This window comes from Stenella coeruleoalba (assembly GCF_951394435.1).
Source record: "Stenella coeruleoalba genome assembly, chromosome: 3".
Taxonomy (NCBI): domain Eukaryota; kingdom Metazoa; phylum Chordata; class Mammalia; order Artiodactyla; family Delphinidae; genus Stenella; species Stenella coeruleoalba.
In genome coordinates this window covers 100,917,913-100,937,629 of record NC_137148.1, presented here as the reverse complement: position 1 = coordinate 100,937,629, position 19,717 = coordinate 100,917,913, and the positions used below count along the sequence as shown (strand labels likewise).

The 19,717-nt window shown below is 38.1% G+C and overlaps 2 protein-coding genes across 2 annotated transcripts in view; one reads left to right on the top strand and one right to left on the bottom strand.

Annotated features, from left to right (window-relative positions):
• Positions 1 to 19,717, bottom strand: part of SNX24 (sorting nexin 24) — a 163,271-nt gene that overhangs the window by 31,705 nt on the left and 111,849 nt on the right. The window lies entirely within an intron of this gene.
• Positions 15,315 to 17,537, top strand: LOC307184211 (coiled-coil-helix-coiled-coil-helix domain-containing protein 2-like). The gene has a single exon (XM_079917534.1). It carries the CDS (start codon positions 16,233 to 16,235, stop codon positions 16,692 to 16,694), a length of 462 nt encoding a protein of 153 aa, XP_079773660.1. The 5' UTR covers positions 15,315 to 16,232; the 3' UTR covers positions 16,695 to 17,537.

The window sequence follows — 19,717 nt, the reverse complement described above, 5'->3', positions numbered from 1 at the left end:
GCAGTGGGCATGCAGGGCTGCAGGCTGCTCCTTAACTATGGAAGCAAATCAATAGCAGCTGAATGCCATCTGCTTCGGGCCGCAGAACAGAACCAAAGTGTAAGCCATGCATCTTCCCTTATTGAAAGGTTATTTTATGCAAGTAAACAATTCATCGTCTTCTTGCACGCTTGATGCTCATTTACCACTTTGATCAATAAAATATGCAAAACAACAAAAAAATGGAATCCTAAGAGTAGTTCTGATGCCAGCGTGATAGTTAATCAATACCCGGCCTCTGTTCCCCAGGGCAAGTGTGAGCGCACTCCTGTTGTAACCTGTGAAATCCAGAGTGGCCGACGTGGCAGAAAAGACTGTTTTTAGAAGGGGGGTACCTTACGTTTACCCTGCAGGTTAAAAAGGAGAACACATTCTCACTGAATTAAATCCAAACACTAACATCAACAGGCTTGAATGTTACTGATTCAGGCCAGTACTTCTCAAAGCTCAAGAAAAAGTCATTTTGGTTTATATGCCTTTTAGAATCTCACAGACAGATATTGGATGAGATCCCTGACATGGACCTTCGGACAGCAACCCTTTCTAAGCTCTGTCTTATTAAGTCCTGGTTTTCAATGTATTCATGTTTCAGGTGAACTCAGTTTTTCTTCTAAAAACAAACTGCTGTGGGAATTTCTTGTGCACAGTGTTTCTTTTAGTCATACCACAAGCTGCCTTATTATAGTAAACCTCTTGACAATTGATTCAGGCAGAATACTTTTCTCCCAACAAAGAAAACTATATCATCTCACAGATGCTACTGTGTAAAAAAGCCCTCAATTCAAGACTGTTTTCTAGCAAAATACAAAGCACTAAAAAAATGGATTTTTTTCCATTCTGACCAGCTCTCTTCAGCTGAATTGTGAATTTAAGCACAACACAAGAATTTTTTTAAAAGATAAATTAGGTACCTTTCTAGAAAGTCTAAAATACAGTTTAATAGAAAGAAAAACCTTGCCCTGTGAAATAAGAAGTTCCCCAACAAGGTGTTTTTTTTGTTTTTTTTTAGCATATTTTCAGATTACTATAAAAGTGACAACAGTTACCTATTAATCAAATAGTTTTAGTTTTCTAGATACTATTACAAGTTTAAAAACCTAACCTTTTTGCTCCTTACCCTGATCTACTAAATTCATCACACTTATACACACCTCTCCGGTCATTAGATATAATTAGTGGTATCTAATAAACATATTTTGTCCTATTTTCTCACATTTACCTAAGTGCACCATTAAAGATCTTAATGATATATGGGGGAAATGAGTAATGCTATTTAATACACAGAAGGAAAGAAAATAAAATTTAAAGTCTTAATGGGATATCTTTAGTATGAAGAAAAAAAAGAAAAATCCTACCAAATTTCTATCAGTACATGTTTGTAGTAATTTCACATCAAACACTATCATAAGTACTTTTCTTTACAAAGTATTCAGCTGAGACTAAAATTTTCTCAAAGTTCTCCTTTATGAAACAAGCTAAATTACACAGCATTGACTGTGGGAAGTAATTTCCTTGTGATATTCCTAGCTTCATACAATAGAACTCTCTATTTCTAGCTATTTAAGATCATCATTCTAGAACTGTATTTAATTCATCTACTCAGCTTTTTTTAAAACACTACATATACATAAAAATTTAAATATGTATTTAAATCAAATAACTGTGATAAAATTAATAACAACAGCATGACTACAGAAGTGCAGTAGCTTTGAGTCAATGACCCAACCAGCGGCAAGGGTATAATTTAAAGGCAGAAATTTCCAGTGCATGCACCGTTAGCCACAGTGAACCTGTTACTGCTCTAAAGGGAATTGTTTGCCTCTTATTAGATTTTCTACAGCACAGCCATAAGTGATAAATGTACTGCTGTACTCACTGTCAAGTTAATCAATGCTGCCAAAGTTTTGTTGACTTAACAGTAATCCATAAAGTGAGCAGCATTTTCTCCATCCCTATGACATCTCAGTCCGCAGAAGGTTTACGAATCCAAAAGTAGCTTCACATGAGAAAGAACTGCGGTGGGGATACTGGAGCAAAAGAGGGTTGATAGGGTTGACGGATTGGGTGATTTTCAAAATTAGCAGGTATTATGAATCCCCTCTTTTGATTAAAAAAATAAAAAGCATTTAAGATCACCTCCACACACACACAAAATTCACTTTTGTTGTTTACAATCCTAATAAATGAATAACTGTCCTGATGAAAGATGATTCCTTCCACAACCCCCCTTCTCACCTCAAAGCAAAACGGATGAACAAATAAGAAAACACCCAAACCTTCAAGAATCACAGAGCAAACTAGCCATTTCTAGTGCATGGTCTTAGTCTGTCTACAGTTCAATGCACGGATCAAATCCAGTACAGGGCACCAGTAATAAGAATGGTGATGTGGAAAAAAAAAAAAAGCCCCAAATTTTGCTTCACTGTAAATCTGAGCACATGAAAGACGTGACCATTAGAACTGAGAAAAGAAAGGAAACAACAGGAGAGGAAGAGCTGCCCTGCAAACAAACCGCTGCCATGCTTTCACAAGCAATTACAGACATATGAAATATGAATTGCAATTGATTTTTCTTCCTGGGGTCACTATGCTCCGTTTTTCACGCACTCGAGGCATTTATTTGGGCAGCAAACTGACAAGTTTTGTAGAACGACCTGAGTAGTGTAATCTTTGCTCAGTCCCGGGTACTTCATTGTGGCTTCTCATCCTTGACACTTGTCCCTCCCAAAAATTTACTGGCAAGGGATTCCTCGATAAAGACACGGAACAATGCAATTACCGGCGTAAAGGGCTGGCAGAAACTGACCAGGAGATGCTCAGCAACCTTTCCTGTGCCAATGAAAAATAAATAGCATCAATCTGGAAAAGCGACTGTCATCCTTACACTTCTACAGCAAATTTCCTTATTTGGCTGGTGATAATACTGCAGGATTACTAAACTCATGGGATTTGTCTTGCCAAAAAGAAGAATAACAATAAAAAATTGTGGTTATGAGAATAAATAACACAGATTTCTTATACTTTAAAAAGGCTTTTAAAAACTTCAACCATAAAAAGATAAGGTCTTTTATCTGCTTGTTTTCTATAACTCTGATTACAAGATTTACCGGTATTCTGGTCTTCACAGAGCTCTAAATTGTCAATGTTACTGACCATAAGACAAAGCATTACTTGAAAATTTTTTTGTCTCTGGAGAACTTCCCCTCTTCCTTCCTTTCTCCCTTTCTCCCTTCCTCCCTTCCTCCCTCCCTCCCTCTTTCTCTCTTTCTCCCTTTCTCTCTTTCTTTCTTTCTGTATCAGTCCATAGATCCTGGACATCTTTTCCTATCTGTATATATAGAATTACAGTATTCTTTTGAACTGCTATTGAGTATTTTGTATAGCCTTCCACTGTATGGATATTCTAATACTTTTAACCAATTCTACTCTTATTGGGAAACTTTTGTAATTATATTGAAATGAAATAAATGCCTTACATACAGCATAGCCCAATTATGCAAGAATAATTGTTGGATAAATTCAGAAACGAAATTGCCAAGTTGTTTTTCCAAAATGTTGCCACAATTGGCAGATGCCTTAAAGGTATGTGAGAATGTTTACTCCTTACCAACAATGAGTATAAGTGTTTGTTTTAACAGTATAAATGTTTGTTTTAAATGTTTGTTTAACTTATAGATCTTTGCAGATCTATAAGTAAATATGTTATCACATTTTAATATACTATTCTCTGATTAATAATAAAGTATTTTTCTCTTTTTTACTGACCATTTGTAATTATTTTTTAATGAATGAATTCTGCCCATTTTCCTATTTGATTGTTTTCCCCCTAGTGACTTATAAAAGCACTTCGCATATGGTGGGAATTAGACCTTTGTTGTATATATTGTACAGTTTTTTAGTCTGTTTGTCTTATGATTTGAATTTGTGGTGACTTTTTGCTAAAGAGAATTTTTAAATTTCATGTAGCCAAATTTTAAATGTTGCACATAACAAATAATACAAAAATACCACTATCAACTCAGAGAGTATATGCAATGAAATACTGCATAATCAAAGTCAGTATTCCTTATATTTGAATCTAATATTCTATCCCAAACTATCAGAGAGGGACAAAAATAACAAAAGGAAGAATTAGAATAACATCAAGTACCATTAAAACCAAACTATCTATCTGGCAGTCCTGAAGTAGCATTCAGGGTGGGCTGAGCTACAGTTAGGAGATGCTGGGGGAGGCCAGATGGGTGGCATGCAGGACTGGTAACCAGGTGTGGAGAAATAAATTAGTACCCTAAAAGCTGTAACAGAAAGTAAAATGGGATGGGATAATGGTCAACTAAAGTGCATTAGGGTTTGAGAATATTACATCTGGGTGTGGAGAACTGAGAAAGGACCCATAAAGAGGAGGTACTGGAAATGAGCTTTGTGGGATGTGTTGGTAAACAGAGATGAGAAAAGGGGGTGTACCAGGTGCAGGGTACGGTAAACACAAGAGCCAAGACAAGGGGCAGTTAGTAGGCTAGTGTGGCTGTCACGGAAGCTCCGTGCAGAGTAAGGCTGCCATTCTGAACTCCTGGCGTAAGAACATCACAATTTAGTAGCTGACAAGGAGCCATGAAATAATTTCTTGGTAGGTGGGTATCATGATTAGAGACGAAGCTGAGAAGAAATATTTACCCAGAAACTACGCAGAGTAGCCAGAGCTCCTGAGGAAACTACCGTGACGATCTTGGAGAAGAGGAGCAAAGCACAAACAGTGAAAATGGCAGTGGGGATGACAAGCTAAGTACTCCTCTGACTGATCACGAATAGCTTCCAGGACACAGTCCTGGGACTGTTTTTAGTGAAAAGGTGATTTCATAAAGGAACCTAAGAATGGCCCAAATTATTCCAAAACAGTATGAGAGGCTCTGTGGAGAAAGTCTCCAACAGCGGGATGACAAGGCAAAGAACAGTGACACCTGAAATAAGCTCAAGAGCATCCTGGGTATGATGCTGCTGAATTGGGTTGTGCGCGTGGAATGTAAGGAAGGAGGGGAGTCTCCTATCACGAATGGTTTGAAATCGTAGCAGAGACAGATGATCAGAGCTCCAACATCCTATCCTCTGTTCAGATGTTGTGACCCTATCCTCCTACCCAGGTGGATGAGGGAGACAACGGGGAGAATTCAATTTATTGGTGTGCCTGCTGCCTAAAAGGCACTCTGGGACAAGAGGCAACGACTAGCCTTCTCGAATCACTACGAGGGGTGGGGAACACAGGAAATGGGATAAAAGCCACAATTACCCACCGAGGAAGAGGGCATCCCCTGTGGAAAAACTCATTCTGTAAATCAGAACAAGATAAAGTAGAGAAGGCAAAGCCACAGAATGTTTTAAAAAGCTTCAGACTTTCTTTAGACCTTCATTCCAACCATCAGAACCACAATTCCCTCGGCTTCCGGTGTGTGGAGGTGAGCCTCTTCATCCAGCCTGAAATCCACCCACCATCTACACCCCACAAGCAAAATGGGAGTTTGCCAAATTCTGCATTGAGAACGGCCTTTTAAAATAAATAATTTTAGAAATAGAGCACTTTATCTAATACACTACAAGGAAGTACCACAGGAAGAATATTAAAAAAAAAAGTTCTAAACACATTTTACTTACTTAAAACACATTGGCATGAATGGAACAGGGGCTTCCAGTGACATGGAGCAGTGCCTTAGGGCAATGCCTCCCGAACATTTTTTATCGTACACGTCTCAAATGATAAAGGGCTGAGGTCTCACCCTAAAAAATACTTATTTAATTGTACCTGATGTAAAGGTACTACTGTATTAATTATGTACTATTTAAAACATACACAAGGGAAATTTTAAAGTAATATAAAGATGAACTAATATTTAAAACAAATTTTCCTTTGTTGTATTTATTAATGATACAAAGAACATTTCTGTTCTTATTAAAAATTCCAGATAATGGTATTTCAACATGAGAGTAACGTGATTGACTATGCTCTCTTAGGTTGGAACACAGTGATTTTTCTCCGTTGTGTTCAAGAGTGACTGAAAATTCTATTTCATAATATTTGGTTTTAATGACTGCTATTGTAGAAAACAGTATCTCAGAAAGACAAATAGATCCAACAGCTGTACTTACTGAATCCTAATACTAATCTTTCCAATTCCATTCTCCAATAACACTAAGACTTTTCAATGAAATGTGGCCAGGAAATCTTTCCTGGTGTCACACAGTTGTTCTTACAGAACAACTGGAAAATGTTGCATTTAGAAAAAATCTGGGTCCAAGACCCACTGAAACTCTTCTTGTGAAAGATGTTGAACAGGTTAGAAAATGCCCTTTCCAAGTTTTAAGGGAGCTAGAGAGAATTTCAGGTTATACACATTAATTCTGGCAACAAAATCCCACAATGATAGAAAAGTTTTCAAACATCCAATTTTATTATGTTCCCTCCCAGGCTTGTGTTCTTTCACAAGCCACCTTCCTTCCCACCTGGTGTTCCAAGGGCCTTCTGTCTGAAGGGCCAGGTTAAGGGAGGGCTGCAGAGCTTGCAGGAACAGAAGCAGCACTGGCGCCAGTGCTGCCATTTTCCTGCTGTTCGCCATGCACCTGGGCTAGCATCTTCTAGCTTTGTCTTCCATCTGTGGTTTCTTTCTAGGGCTCTTATTAAGCTACTTGAGCCTTCTGTGAGACTTAGCTGAAAGTAGGTAATATACCCCATAAATCCACCTAATCGGGCACTGCAAACTGCAACAGACTAGAATGTTCAAGCAAGCGAGGGCACCAGAGTCAGGCGTCTGGTTGTGGACCCCAGGTTGACTTATGTTTGGACTCACAAGAGGGCCAGTATCGGTCTGTACAGCACTTTTTTTTGTCCTCTTGGCTGCGCTGCATGGCTCGTAGGATCTTAGTTCCCTAACTAGGGATTGAACCTGGGCCCAGGCAGTGAAAGCGCTGAGTCCTAACCACTGGACCACCAGGTAATTCCCTGTACAGCAATATTAATAAAGCTTAAACTTACTTCTTTATCAGATTTTTAAAAATCAATATAATTGCAAGTTGCATGACTGCTTCCTGCATCCCAGTGGATCATCAGGTACACTCCACCTTGGAGACGTGCTACCGAGAATGCCACATGTATTGCTCCTCTAGGGACAAGACTCCCACCCCAGCCCTCCTCAGATCTCTCCCTTGACCAGCAGATTCTTTAAAAAGTTCAAGCCAAATTGCCTGCTGGTTGCTACTATTTTGTCTACTGAGGAAAACGGGGGTACTTTACAAATAGGCTTACACATGTCATCCTATACAAAACGGTCCGTATTTAAGCAGACTGACTTCAAATACCAGACGATGCTACTGAGCAAGGACAGTGGTGAGGACTGTGAAGTAATAAATGTAAAGTATGATGCAGAGTATCTGATCCTGAATAGGTCTTGAAAAAGTGTTTATTTTATGAATTACTGTAATGAATAAGGGAGTGAATGGATAAAAGATTTTACCAACACTTCCTAGTGACAACATTCTGTATCATTTTCAAAATTTCTGCCTTGTATGGCCTCCAAAAGCATTTTTAATTAGTCACGGTTTTAGCTGAATTGGTTAGATAGGTTCCTGAAAGAATATTTTCTAATTTAATTTTCATGGCTAAATAATTAAGATTAGGCATTAATCCCTGTGGCTCCTTGGAGTCCCAGGAATATTCTGGGATTTCAGAAAAATGAAGACAAACAAATGTGCCACATATAACCTGGATCTGAGGGAAAAAAATGATAGGTATTTTTTTATTGTATGCTATTCTATTTCAGGAACTGGATAATGCCTCATGTATTAATATACAATTAATATACAATTAATATTAATATACAATTAATATTAATATACAATTAATATTAATATACAATATTAATATACAATTAATATACAATTAATTGTATAATATTAATATACAATTAATATATAAAGATATACCTCTAATGAGGTATATCTTTTCATCCCTCTTTACAGAAAAGGTGACTAGTGCTCAGAGAATTTAATTAACTACCCTAGCTTACACAGCAGCAAGTAGAGATTCAGGACTCTGAACCCACATCCACCTGATGCCAGGCCACGCTCTTCATTCCAGCCCTCTGCTGTTACCCATCCACCCCAATCTGCTACCAGCCTCTAAGTCCAGGGGTCAACTATAGCCCGAGGGCCAAATCTGGCCTGCTGCCTGCTTTTACAAATAAAGTTTTATTGGAACACAGCCCCTGTCCTTGTTTTATACATCATCTACGGCAGCTTTCACACTACAGTGGCAGAGGTGAAGGGTGTGACAGCCTGTACAGTGTGTATTGTCTAAAATAGTTACTAGCTGTTGTTTTACAGAAAAAATTGTGTCGACTCTTGCCTAGTGTAGACACTCTTGTGTTTATAGCTCTATCCCTTCCTGTCAGAGGGACAATACACATTCCTCGTGTAATTCACTCCCTTTCACCTTCCAGAGTCAAAGGTAAACTTTGATTTAGAACATATCAAAAATCCTTTTCATATAACTTGAGATTTTGGAAAGCAAGTGGTTTGGGGTACAAAAAAATCATAAGCAATATGATATAACATTTAATCAATTTCCTTTTTCGACTGACCAGAAGATACAAGTGATACAAGATACAGTTACCACGCCAAAAATTGCCCCAAATCATGAATAAATGTTGGCTCACACTACCTGTTATAAGGAATCTGGAACTAAGGGCTCTCAATTAATCTACTCCGCTCTTTGACTGCTTATTTATCAGATCGGGAAAGATAGATTTAATACTGCTTGCTTAAAATAGGTCCCTTAATTGGAAACATCACAGCATTTAGCTCACTTTATACTCGAGCAATTAAGAACAATTTGGAAAAGTGTTGTTGATTTTTTTTTTACACTATTGTCTCCTTGATTAGATTTCCGAAGACCCAGACAAAACAAATGACAATACTAGCTAGCACTACTGGTACAAATAAAAGCCCAACAGCCAGATTACTTACTGTGAGAAATGTGAGCCATCCTCATCCATTTCATCAGTGTCTCACGTTTATTTCCCTGTATCCTTGTCTCTTGTGTAGGTAAGTGGCAATACCTCTTATAAAAGGCATCATTTTGCACCTAGCTTTACACGATTATCTTTTCTCCAAATAAGCTAAATCAACAGAAGAAATTATTTTTCTTGATTAAGCACCCACATTTCTCTTGGGAGGGAACAAAACAAACAATTAATCTTTCCTGATTTGTTCTCAGAAGTCCCTGCCTCCTTAAACACAGGCTATCCAGGTACCTGTGGCAGCCAGTCGGCAGCAATTAGGCCTGAGCAGAAAATGAATGGACTCCAGGCTGAGGGCCTAATCTGCTGAGAGTCTGTGTGAGAGGGCAAGGTTTTACCAGGAAAATTCCCTTGTCGTTGGAACGCTGCTCAAAATTACTACCTGACTTCAGCATAATTAACCAGGCTTGGGAATTTATATGAACTAAGTAATTGGAAAGAATTAGCAAGAGATATGTACATTAATCTTTACCAGTTACACAGTGCTTAATGAAATTAAGGGTCTTGTGCTCATTCTTGCCTTGCTTAGTTTGCACACTTTCTACTTCACCTGTAGAACAAGGAAAATATGTCATATGAAGATTAAAAAAAATTTTTTTTAGGGGGAAACTAGAAATAATCCCAAAACTCAACAGTAGACTCTTGGTTAAATAAATTATAATGTATCCACAGGATAGGGTAAAATATTATGAAGCCTTTATTAAAATTGTTTCTAAAAAGAATCTTTATCTATTAGAGATACATACTGAAATATTTATAGATGAAAATATGATATCTTGGAGTTTTTTCAAAATAACATGGGAGAGTAGGATAAAATATAGATGAGACTGCCCCTGAGCTGATAATGGTTGATTATCAACCATGATGCTGGGTGATGAGTACTTGAGAGTTTATTACGTTATTCTGTCTGGTCTTTACATGCTGAAAATTTCCATAATAAAAGTTAAAACATTAAAAAAAAAAACCTTCTCTTAGAGGAATATTTAACACATGAAAAATGTTTGTGATATATTTTTAAAAGAGTTTATAAAGCATTATAGATGATGTAACAAGTATTTTAAAATATAAGATTAAAAATATGCATAGGAAGAAGACAAAGGAAGCACACTATAGTTTTGAGATGTCTAAATCAGGGCTTCTCATCCTTGCCAATGTTAACATTGTGGGCCAAATGCCTGTTTGCTTGGGGCTGTCCTGTGCACTGTAGGATGGTTAGCTTCCCTGAACTACTCGCTAGATGCTAGCAGCACCCGCATCCTCAGCTGTGGTAACCAAAAACGTCTCTGTGCATCACCAGATGTCCACTGTGAGGTAAAATTGCCCCTGGTTCAGAACCAATGGTCTACGTGGAAGAATTACAGATAATTATTTTTATTCTTTTGTGTTTTTCAAAGTTGTTGAATATGAACATACGTGTAAATCAGAACAATAACAAAAAATACTGTAATATTAAAAATATATTAACCTGCAAGGAGAGAACTCTTGATGTCTGTGAAGAAATAGACTAAGATCAGAAAATAAATGGCCATAGAATAGATACATTATAATCTTCCTTTGATTAAACTACAGTCATCAAACTAAAAGTGAACCTCACTACAAAAGCCAGTTCTTTTAAAAATTCATGAATCCATCATATACAAATCTGATAAAATACAAAAATATCTCAAGAATGTCAGGCTTCCTAAAATCTTCTCTGAATAGAAAACTGCAGTAGTAAAGAGAGACTCAAGACCACTGTAGATACCTTAAAGAAACTGATAGTCACATAAATATAATGCTAGCTCAAGGTGTTAAGTTTTTGTCAGATAAAACCATCTACTTTTTAAGAGAAGTGTGAATGTGAAGAAAAAGTAATAGGTTGTCTGTCTTTCTCTCCACATGCATGAAATGGCATCACCAACTATTGGATACCTGTTTCTAGAAGGGGCTTTGAGCTGGACTCCCAGAAATGAGGAAAGGTCTGTGTGTTCTCACCCATTCTTTTTCTAGAAACAGCATCAGCCCTGAGCCCTGCCAAAGAACAGCAGGCTCGAGAGGAAGACTCAACCCAAAACACTCATCTTATTAACCCAGCGCTCTAGTTTAGGGCACTGAACCTTAGTTAATGACTACTGAGAGTATTTTTTATATCAGTACAGACTGCCAAACCAGGTGGTCAACACCTGATAATTCATAGATTTATAACTCCCAAAGTTGTAAGTTTTAAGCCTGATCAAAGCTTTGGGGCCACGGAGCACTGGAACACGTATTTTCTTTCCATCTCCTTCTTTCACACAGGTTCCTCTCCATGAAATCATAAGCGTTTCTGAGGCTCCTAAAACTTCTCAATTTGCCATTACTGATCTCACCTCCACTGACCCATCTGACCTGTGAAGGCTCATTATCCACAGTTATGTAGGACAGGCTTCCACCCGGCTTATCCACGGAAGGTGAGCAAGAATGCATCATCAGAAAATTTTAAATACTGGTTTATTTTTTTGAAAGGAAAGTGTACTGTGATCTTTAAAGAAATAACATGTATGGCTTCAGAAACTTACATTTTTCTGCACTAAAAATTATTTTAAACAAAATATTATTTTGAGATCAATGGGAAGCAGGCAAATCACTGGGGAAAAAAGGCATTTGAAATTAAGCAGCACAATTCTCTATAATTAAAATGCAAAACCTTTAAAATATAGTATAATGAGAAGAAATATCATACATTGTCCTAAGTTATTAGAGTGTAATTAGGCTTCATAGAGTGTTTTCAACTTAGCACAAAAAACTCTCACATAACTACCATAAAACCTAAAAATCTCTAGCTTACTGCGTACAAAAATGAAATTTAATAACAGAGACTTCTAAAGTTTTTTTTTTTCCTTCACATTTTGTCAATTACTTCACCAATTATGATGACAAACTTGTCTGCCAAATTCTGGATAAGTGGTTAGGGTTTTCCTGCATGAAAAACCAACCACTGAAACAAAGTTATAGGATTTCTAACCGAGGACAAGAGAAACATGTATGCACAACAGAATCTGAAAACACTTGCTAGCCATGATGGATTTAAGTTATTAACAGATCAAAAAGAGATGGATGGTGGTCTGCTTTTCTTAATCTACATCATCATCTAGATCTATTTAAAGATAAGTGGTGCACTAACAAACTTGGTTAAGGTTTCGATAAAATCAGTAAAAATAATCTGCTCCCGTTACATTGAGTCTGTATCAATCAATAAAATCACTTGTACAAGGAAAGTACTGTTAAGTACTGACAGTCCCAGCCATTAATATTATTTAACACACTGTTCACAATCTTCAACGAGAACAAAGAACAGTTCGTCTCATGTTACGAGCAGGACTTTCACAGATACTCTTACTTCTATAGGCTTCTACAGGGGTTTTATGAAATTCAAACTGTACATCCTTCAAAAAAATACATAAGGTCTTCCACCATCCATAGTGGGGCTACTTAAGGCCATAGATTTCAGGCTTGATTTTCTTCAGTTGTTGAGGATAATAAAAGCTCATTATTTATTTTTAAAAAATACGTAAGGTCCTGTTCTTCAGTTGCAGTTTAAGAGAGTCATTTATAAGAAGCGAAGCTGCCATTACATCATTTCTTAATCTGTGAATTAAACTCAAAATTCTAAGGACCTGGGCTATAAGGGGTAGGGTGGCCATCAGTTGGCACAGGGCTTCTCTGCTGTACTCCGAGTTTACTCAGCTTCCTTAAGGCCTTTACCGTGCCAACATTGGATTAAAAGAGAAATGTTCAATTAGTCCTCAGCCCGAGTTGAATGGCTAGGAACAGATATGCAGATGTATGACTTAAAAACCACAAAAATAAAAAGTGGAGAAAAAGAAAGAATTATTTTACATAACAGATTTTTTTTACCTTTATAGATATCTATGATTACATGAATAATAATAATGAGAAAACTCCTTTAAGAAGTAAAACTAACTTAGAGATTATTATAAATCTGACTGTTCTAAACTTAATCTTTGCAGTCCTGACTGCTCACAATCCCAGCAGTCTGATAAGTGGTGGTTTGCAATTTTGCTGACATGAACAAGAGGAAGCTCCTTCTCTGGTAAGTGGAAAATGAAAACATTAAAAACAGAATCTCAGTTCAGTATAATTTAGTCTGTTGTCCTCAGCTCAATTATGCCTACCCTACAATTCTCATGGAGTGATTCCAAAACAAAAACCAAAAAACTTTGGGGGTCTATATAGGACTCCCCAAAAGAATAAAAGGCCCCCCAAAAGAATACTAACTGCTGGTACTTTTTAAAGAAGTGAAGAAAAGGTGAAAATATATAAAGCCATAAAATGGCTTTTGGCCATAAAACAGATCCTTTTAGTAATTTAAGAGTAAAATGTCAAATTCATAAGTGGTTTACAGTTGTGAAAATTAAGTTCACAAATATACTCTAGTGTGGAAGTAAGAAAATATGGTTCACAAAATGTTTAAAGGCAACTAGTACAGAAACTGCTCATCAAGTGAAAGAGAGCACTTCTGAGAAGACACCACAGTAGTATTGGACACGCTGGCCTGAGGCTTCATGACCACCTGATTCTGGAGGTAACTGAGGCCTTGTCAATGTAGCAACAGGTGATGAGACAGCAAAGCAGCTGTTAACCCAACTTTTTTCAAAGGAAAACACTATTCCAGCATTTTAGAAGCAGTTTCTGCTGCATAATAGGGAAGAGGACCAAGTTACCACAGAATCTTGTCTTCGGTAAAGAAGCTCATGGAAATGAAAGATAACGGGCTGGAAAACATGCCCAGTGGAAGTCGGAAGGCAGCCTACTATGCAAGAAAATGTCTTCTGAGGCACAGGGGGGTGGTTAAAAAGAGTCAAAGGCAAACTGAAGAGACTATTATTCTGTGAACTCCATAACATTAAGCCTACATACAGGCTATATAATTAAAAAAATAAAAGTTTAGGTCATGATGCAACCTCTTTGGGGATTATCTTGTGGGAACACTGAAGGTCTATTCTACACCGCGTGTGTACAAGTGTAACAGCTGCATTTTATAAAGGTGCATGTTCCAGCTTGGCCTGAGTTGAAATGCACTATCTGTACCACTAGTCACTCTCCACCACAGGTGGACCCTACCAGAGGTTCCTGCATAACCACAATCTCACCCCTAAATGAACAGAATATAAAATCCATTTTGATTTGGGAAGCAAACACTGTCAAATAAAATCTTATAGTCAGTAAAATAATTAAACTTGTTTTCCAAACCTCTCTGTGTATGTTTGAAGAATGTGTTATAGGAAAGTATGTAGTCTCCAATGTAGATCCTGGCTAACTGTGAAGAGTAATTTAGCATTTAATACTTACTAAGGCTCAGATTATCCTGGAAAGGAATCATTAACATCCTAAAATCACATATCGCTGTCCTGTGGACACGCTGTGAACTCTGTAACTTTGAGCATCTGGTTTGGGAGTGTATGGACAAAGGAAATGAAGATAAAGCCTAAGGTTTGCTCAAGGTAGGGGGGTGTGGAGGATCTAAAAGATGTAAAGCTGCTTTCTCCCCAGGGAAGGGGAGAATGAGAAACAAATCCACTGTGAAGAATGGTCCTGTGGAGTAAAGGGGAGGAGAAGAAATGTCCTTTGAGAACTTATAACCACAGTTTGGCCCCTTCACAAGTTTGCATCTAAATTAATGCCTTCTGGCGGTCAAAAAAAACCCCTCAGCTATGAAGTCTCAGTAGACAATGCTCCTAGGTAACCAGCAAAGCAAAAAACACACACACAAACAAAAGACCCAAAAAAATCTCCACAAAACTCTATGTGTAAATTCAGTTAAGTCCTGGTCAGTAAAAAAGAAAAAAAATAAACCCAAAGATAAAGATACTCAGCCTAAAATATAAAAACCAAAAAAACAAACAAAAAAACCCCACAAAAAATTTAAAAACTACACACATATACTATGAAGAAACAAAGCACAATGAGCAAGAACCAGCAGAAACAGCAGTGAACTTAGACCTATGAAGATATCAGTTATTACATTATCAGACTCAAAAAAATCCTCAAAAATATTAATTAAAAATATCTACAAAAAATACACCTAGATACAGAATAACTATAGTAATAAAGTTCTACAGTGAAATGAAATAACACCAAAGATAAAAAGAAGATTCTAAATGAATCAGAGAAAAGTGACAGATTACTTTCAAAAGGCAGAGAGGTAGTTCTAACTATGAATAAGAATTGTTTTACCATACAATACTTTGCATAAAGAACCTGGACCACCTCATTTCACTAAAACAATGTGAACAGTATTCTTTCACTTATCCTGATGTTTCTGTACCAAGATTTATTTGACAAATGCTTTACTTTACTTGACAAAAGGGTATACAAAAATGACTAGAAGGAAACAGATAATACAGAAATTCTTTTTAATTTTATTGATTTAGTCATTCTAGTTGGTATTTGTAAATCTAAAAATGAAAATATTTTGCAATTATGTAGCAAAGATATTAGCCACTGTCTCCTCAACAAAACTATTAACCATTCAGGTTTTGGACTTTAACAATGCATGTCCAAAGAAAAGAACCAGAAACAATGATACACTAGAACCTATTAGAGATGAATCTAAAATCTGGAATCAGTATCTACAAGATGGTTTATGTTTCATGTTCATGCATAGAAGCTGATGAGCAGTTAGGTGTACTGTCAAAGGATGCTGCCCTTTAAAAATCAGGAAAATATGGGCTAAGAATTTGGATTTGCTATGTTGAAATTCTGATAAAAATTCTAATGAAGTTGTCTTTCTTTTAATATGAATTGCTGTAAACTATTCATAAAATATCTTATAATCAGATAAAACTAAACATGGTCCATTGAATTCAAATGATAGGTGGTGATGACCATTTTTCCTGAGAAAATGAGAGTTAATGTGTCTAAAGAGATAAAATAGAGGTTTTAAAATATGAGCAAAAATAGAAGGACTATTAAAAGAAAAAACCCTAAAACCCAGTCAGATTAGGAAAAAAATAAAGCAAACAGAACTCACAGAAACAAAAAACCATAATATTAAAAAAACCCCAAAAAAAACAAAAACCATAATATTAAATTCAAAAATCAATGGATGGAGTGTTGCGTTTGTAGACCCTGCTTCGTCCCGCGTTTAAGATGCCTCGTGGAAGCCGAAGCCACACTTCCCGCGTAGCCCCTCCGGCCAGCCGGGCGCCTCAGATGAGAACTGCACCCAGGCCAGCGCCCGCAGCTCAGCCACCAGCAGTGGCTCCACCATCTGCTGTTGGCTCACCTGCTGCTGCTCCTCGGCAGCCAGGTCTGATGGCCCAGATGGCAACCACTGCAGCCGGCGTGGCTGTGGGTTCTGCCATCGGCCACACTCTGGGTCATGCCATCGCTGGTGGCTTCAGTGGAGGAAGTAATGCTGAGCCCTCAAGGCCTGACATCACTTACCAGGAGCCTCAGGGAACCCAGCTGGCACAGCAGCAGCAGAATGGCCCATGCCTTTTTGAGGTGAAACAGTTTTTGGAGTGTGCCCAGAACCAGGGTGACCTTAAGCTTTGTGAAGGTTTCAGTGAGGTGCCGAAACAGTGCAGACTGGCGAACGGGTTAGCTTAATCAAGAAGTTCCAGTTGAAGGTATGAAAAATCATCTCTCATGACCAGGTTGATTTAGCATTAAAAATATAATTGATAGTGAAGATATAAAGTGTGAAGCCACCAGTTAACCGCTCCTCAATCATTAGTAGCTTTTGTGCTTCAGGATTGCAGTGGAAGAGGGTATTCTCACCATATAGAAGCTCCCTGAGATGATACTGAGTTTGGGGCTAGGTGAATGTTTGTGTGGCCTCTTAAACATGCTTTTGTTTGTGAATTAATTAGAATAAAGTGATTTTATTTCCAAAAAAAAAAAAAAATCAATGGATGGACTTCTACTTCCAATAAGGTGGAGTGGATATACTTTTCCCCATTCTTCCTGCTAAGTATTGGGTTGGCCAAAAAGTTCATTCGGGTTTTTCCGTGACATCTTTTTGGCCAACCCAATATAATTAAACCACTGCACATTGTATATAAAACAAACATAAAAAGATTATGAAAGGTTGAAGGAAGAAAGGAGACCTTCCAGGACTGAGGAATGACACAGTGGTGAGCTTTAGCTTTCCTGGGTTTTCATTTTGCCTCATATATCTTGACTTGGAGAAGCAAAAGCTAACAACCAGGAAATACCAACAGATGCAGACAAATAAGGCCCCAATAAAATCATGTTTCCTTTAGCAAAAGGACCATAAAAGAGGTAGCCTAGCAAGAAAGAAAACGCTCCAACCCTAAACCACTCTATTCCAGCCAAACACCACAGGAGAAACTGTGGCCCACCTCTACTCACGCCAGCAAAGTCCTGTGGGAAGCCTAGACTTCAACCCTTCTGAGGCTGGTAATGAAGAACCCAGCACTGGTGTGGTGTCAGAGAAAGCCAAGAAAGCAGCCAGGACTTTCATCCCCACCTGCCAGTAATGTGCCCCCACCTACAGGGTCAGTGGAGACCATGTGGGGAGCTGGAACTCCCATCCTCACAGCAGTAATGAGTAGCACCCCTCCCAACCCAGCTGTCAGTGATGTTAGGTAGGGAACCTGGTCTTCCATCTTCACATGGTTGAAACAAGGTGGAATCCCCTGCCTTGACTGAGCAGTGTCAGAGAAAGCCAGCTAAAACAGAAGGTTTAAATAAGATCCAGAGTCTCATAACACAATACAAAAATGTCTAGAATTCAATCAGAATCATTCATCATATCAAAAATCTGGAAGATCTCAAACTGAATGAAAAAGTCAATCATGCCAATATTGAGATGACAGAGATATGTTAAAATTATCTGATAATGGTTTTAAGGCAGCCATGATAAAAATGTTTCAAGAGTAATCATAAACATATTTGAAACAAAAGGAAAAAATAGAAAAATTCAACAAAGAAATAAAAAGTCTCAGTTCCCTGGTGGTCTAGTGGTTAGGATTTGGCACTTTCACTGCCATGGCTTGGGTTCAATCCCTGGTCAGCGAACTGAGAGCCCACAAGCTGTGTGGTGTGGCCAAAAAAAAAAAAAAAAAAGAAAAGAAATATAAAGTCTCAGCAAAAAATAAAAGCTATAAAGAAGAATCAAATGAGGATTTTAGAGTTGAAAAATACAGTAACATAAAGAAAAGGCTCAGTAAAAGGGTTCAGTGCCAGAATGGAAGGAACAGAGGAGAATCAGTGAACTGGAAGATAGAACAACAGAAATTATCTAATCTGACCAATGGAGAGAAACAGTAAAAATAAATTAAAAAAGGCTTAGGCCCTTGTGACACTATAATAAAAAATCTAACATTTCCATTATTGGAGTACTGGAAGGAAAGGAGAAAGAGGAAGGGGCTGAAAAAAATACCCAAAGAAATAATGGCTAAAAGCTTCCAAATGTAGCAAAAGAGATAAACCTACTGATTCAAGAAGTTGGGAGAACTCCAAACAGGAAAAACTTAAAAGAAACGCAAACCAAGACACATCATAATTAAACTTCTGAAAACCAATAACAAAGATAAAATCTTGAAAACTGGAATTTTATTTTTATTTTTCAAGCACAAAATCTTTCCATATTTCTTCCTTAACTAACATTTATGAAGTAACTATTCTGTGCCCAGAGCTGTTTAAATGCATGGACAGTATTTGAACAATAATACTGTTTCAGTAAACAAAATAAACAAAATACCTTGCCTTCACCATGCCAGAGGTTGAGGTAGGCACAGACTATGAAAACAGCCAGTTTAAAACAACATCTTACATATAGAGGAAAAACAATTAATACGACAGTGGATTTTTTTATCAGAAACCACAGGAGCCAAAATGAAGTGTCACAATATTTTCCAAGTGCTGAAAAAAAACTGAACTGTCAACCCAGAATCTTACATCCAGGGTGATCAGACTTAAAACATTCTAAGGTCCTTGTAATGTTCAGGAGGAAACTAAAGATAATAGGTAACCATGAAAAGAACAGATACATACTAACAAGGGGGAAAATGGAAAGAGAAAAAGGGAAAAAAAATCTGCCACCAATCCAAAAGCAGGCAAGGAAAGAAACAATTCAGAAAAAAAGGGACTAATAAAAAAGCATGGAGAGGAAGGAGTCAAGATGGCAGTGTGCAAAGACTCAGAGTTCATGTCTCCCCACAACTAGGGCGCCTGCAGGACGCTGGGGGGGGACCTTAATGCCCAAGGAGACAGAAGGAAACCCCAAGTGAAACAGTAGGATGTGGGGGGACTGAGGCGGGAGGAGAAGTGGAGGCCAGACAGGACCAGCGCCCCTGAGGGGTGGCTGAGAGGCAGAAGGGGTTCCCATGCCTGGAGGGACCCTTGGGGGCTTGGATCAGGGGGAAGCACACCCAGCGTATCCCCTGCCCAATCGGCCAGGGAAGTCTGCCCAGCTCTCGGGCTGGGTCCTATGCTCTCAGAGCCCCCCTCTGGGCCATGTTCGTCCTGGGGGCATAGGAAGGAGGCTGGGGTAAAAGTAGATAGGCAGGCGGGAGGGGCCCTCCAGGACTGAGGAGCAGGAGAGGAGTGGAGGGTGTTTGACCTGCCCACTTGAGCCCAGGAAGCCTGCTGGGCTCCCAGGTGGG